The sequence below is a fragment of the Cariama cristata genome, unplaced genomic scaffold (assembly GCF_000690535.1).
Source record: "Cariama cristata isolate BGI_N322 unplaced genomic scaffold, ASM69053v1 scaffold2243, whole genome shotgun sequence".
Taxonomy (NCBI): Eukaryota; Metazoa; Chordata; class Aves; order Cariamiformes; family Cariamidae; genus Cariama; species Cariama cristata.
Genome location: NW_009607637.1, coordinates 147,354 through 150,575, shown reverse-complemented (window position 1 = coordinate 150,575; position 3,222 = coordinate 147,354). Strand labels below are relative to the sequence as shown.

The window sequence follows — 3,222 nt, the reverse complement described above, 5'->3', positions numbered from 1 at the left end:
CAGGTTTCCTGCGGAATAGCTAAATCCCGGCGCAGGACAGCCAGCCTCGACGCTGCTGGCGTTGCCCATGGCCCCCTCTCTTGCTGGGTGCTGCGGGGAGGAGGGGGCACAGCTCTGATCACCAGCCATGTATTCTTTGGAGCACCGTGAAAAGTCATTATTGATGGCTGAGGCAGAAGATGCCTTCCCAGCGACTTGTCAAACCACGGGGGAAATTAAGACGGCTTCCTTTTCCGAGATGAGTTATTGCCTCCGCAAACACAGCCAGATTTAAAGCAATTTCCTGTCAAGTATATTCATTATGGCTGGAGGAATCCCTGAAATTTTCCTAGAGCTGTGAAATCCTTCCCTCGCCTTTGTCTGCTCGCTCTGGCGAGATGCCGGCGGAGCCACAGGCACTGCCGCGTTCCTGCCGTCGGTCAAGGCCAGGCTCCGCAGCATGGCCAGGACCCAACGGGATGCGGGACGGAGGTGGCTCATGACATGGAGAACAGGGGTAGCCTTTCACTTGTGGCTGCTGATCTGGCCTACATTAATACACGCTTTTTTTCTCCTTTTTCTTTCTGCCATTTCCCAGCACAATCTTGGGTGAGTTGCTTAATCCATTCTTGAGCTCCTTCCCCGAGCTGTGAGACACAAATGCTGCTCTCCATCCAGGCAGACATGGATGCTGTGAGGATAAAGCCCACAAATACCTGCGAGGTAGCTCAGACACGTGAGGATGAAGGTCACAGCAGCACCCTGGCTGCAGAGGATGGGCTGCCATCAGGAGGGGGGGACCGAGCCGTGCTGGGCAGCCTGCCTCTCCCTGACGGCTCCAGGGGCAATTCACAGCATTGCCCATCCGAGAGGTACTTTTCTTCACGAGGTCCTTAATGCTCTACTCATCACAATAATGCCACAACTCGTGGGAGACAAGGACCCTAAGTACGGTACTGTACAGACCTATAAGAAATCAGGCTGCTGCCCTTAAGAGCCTGAAGTCCAGTAAGATGACTGCAAGGGCTGCATCTCTGCTCCTCCACACCCTGCTGTACCTGAGCTGGTGCCTCCTCTGCCCTGCCTGGATGCACAGGGCACTGCTCGGCACCAGCAACGCGCAGGTGATGGAGAGCTCCAGTTTTTGTGCCATTCACCTCCCCGCCATGATGCTGCCCTGAGGCAGCCCCGCCACAGGACCGGCAGTGGGGGCTAAACCCCTTTGCCGAACCACTCGGGCATCTCTGCAGACCCAAGGGGGAGAAGCAGGAGCTCGGTCAGGCGGGTGCAGGCAGGGCAGGGAGGATGCAGCCAGATGGCAGAGGTGACTGCTGGCATCATCACCTGCTCTCAGCCAAGCCAGGGGAGGGGGGGCTGCTGGGGCAAGGTAGGAGATTATGAGTGAGTGAGAGACGCAGCAGAGGTAATAGCTCTCTTGGATCCAATTTAAGACCCTGTTCAGCCATCTGTGAAATCACAGAGTAGACTTAACCCTGTGTCCTGGAGACAGGCGAGGAAATGGATGGGTCCTCCAAAGTTCCCCATGGAGAGCAGCATTTTTCCTTCTGACAACAGCACCCTGGTCCTGCAGAGCCCCCAGATGCCACCAGCAGTGTGGCCGTGCCAGCCCAGGGGACCACACCGACCTGCCCGCAGCCCCATCCCTGCGTTACCTGCGCAGGAGCAGTTTGGGGTGGTTCTTGTTTTCCAGGTTCTTCTCAATGAGGTCAGAGAGCAGCTGCTTCAGCACGTCGGTGGCGTACTCCAGCTTGCCTTGCAGACCCGTCATGATGAGCGAGGCCACGTTGCCGCGATCACGCATGGAGAAGCTGCGCTGCAGCTCCAGCGTTCGGATGAAGGTGAGCAGGAAGACTTTGTTGTTGAGCAGCTGAGCAAAGAGCTTCAAGGCCTTCTCCACGCTCTGCTGCCCGTTCCCTTGGACCTACGGTGGAGGAGAGCACGCCCATCAGCCAAGGCACAGGAGGACAAGGGACCAGAGGGGAGCCCTGCACCACCGTGGGGTCACTGCCATCACTGGAGGTGGGGTGAACGGTTTAACCCTGCGTGCACAAGCCAGCACCCCATCTCTCAGGGTCTCAGCATCCCTGAACATGGTCTCTGGCCAGTCCCGAACAAGCATCACCCTTTCTGTCCTCCCCCAGCACTCCAGCACTGCTCGCCTTAATCATCGCTCCGAGCTGCACTCTCCGCATGCCATAGAGCTGCTGCTTTGAGGCTAACGGCCCTATAAATGACATACAATTTTGCTTGTTCTGCACAAAAAGTGACACTCTTGTAAGTAAATTAAATCCTAATTTAGACTATTGCTTTATTATGGGACCAGTGTAAAAAATTAATTGAGGCTTTCAGCCAGTTGCAGATTCAAGTAATTCATTACAAGTGAAAATGATGAACTACATTAAGCAACTCTTTACCAAACATCTTGGAGACTTATGTATTGGTTTTACTAACGTTACATAATTAAGCAACTGTGTAATTGGCAACACATTTATCACTTCTGCAGTTCTGTTTTTCATGAGTAAAACAAATAAAAAGCATTCATATTTGTTTGCTAGAGCACTAGCTTACTTGGCAATTTAAACAGTGAACATAATGCAGGGGACTGGAAAACTCAGGGCAAGGGAATGGGCTGGGAGAGGCTGGTTCAAAGCCTGTGTGAGTTTTACCAACGCCATGGCAACTGCTCAGTGCTGGTGGCCCACTGGAAAGGAATCTAATTGATGCATTAATGCTAAGCAGTGCTTGCCTGGAAAAGCAATGCAGCCTTATGGAGCACAAGCAATCAAGACTTCTTCCTCTTACATCTCTGACTGAAGATCTGGGCCACCCCCGGTCCGTGTGAAGGCAATAGGACTTTCAGGATTTACTGGAGCAACGCCAGTCTGCGAGAGGGAGCACCGAGCCTGGTACCTCTGGGCATCCCGGCTGGGGGACGGCAGCCCCACGCTCCCTGGCAGATAATGTTTCTTGAAGCATCATCATTTTTTTTGGCACTCTCACAGGTGAGCAGAGCCCATTTGCAAAAGTGATCTGACGGATCCTTGCACGTGACCAATTTTCCTATATCCTCACCGAAAATCTTCTCTATATATTTATAAATAAGAAACCAGGGAGATGAAAGTGCTTGCTGACGGGAGGCCGGCCATGCCTCCACGCCTGGACAGGGCGCTTGCCCTCCTGTGGACACGCCACGGAACAGCACCAGCGGCAGGATGCTCCCGG

At 53.7% G+C, this 3,222-nt stretch overlaps 1 protein-coding gene across 1 annotated transcript in view; it reads right to left on the bottom strand.

Moving 5' to 3' along the window:
- Positions 1-3,222, bottom strand: part of LOC104158999 (plexin-A2-like) — a 151,310-nt gene that overhangs the window by 17,150 nt on the left and 130,938 nt on the right. The window contains 1 exon segment of the mRNA XM_009696789.1: positions 1,653-1,921. Coding sequence (XP_009695091.1) covers positions 1,653-1,921 — 269 coding nt within the window.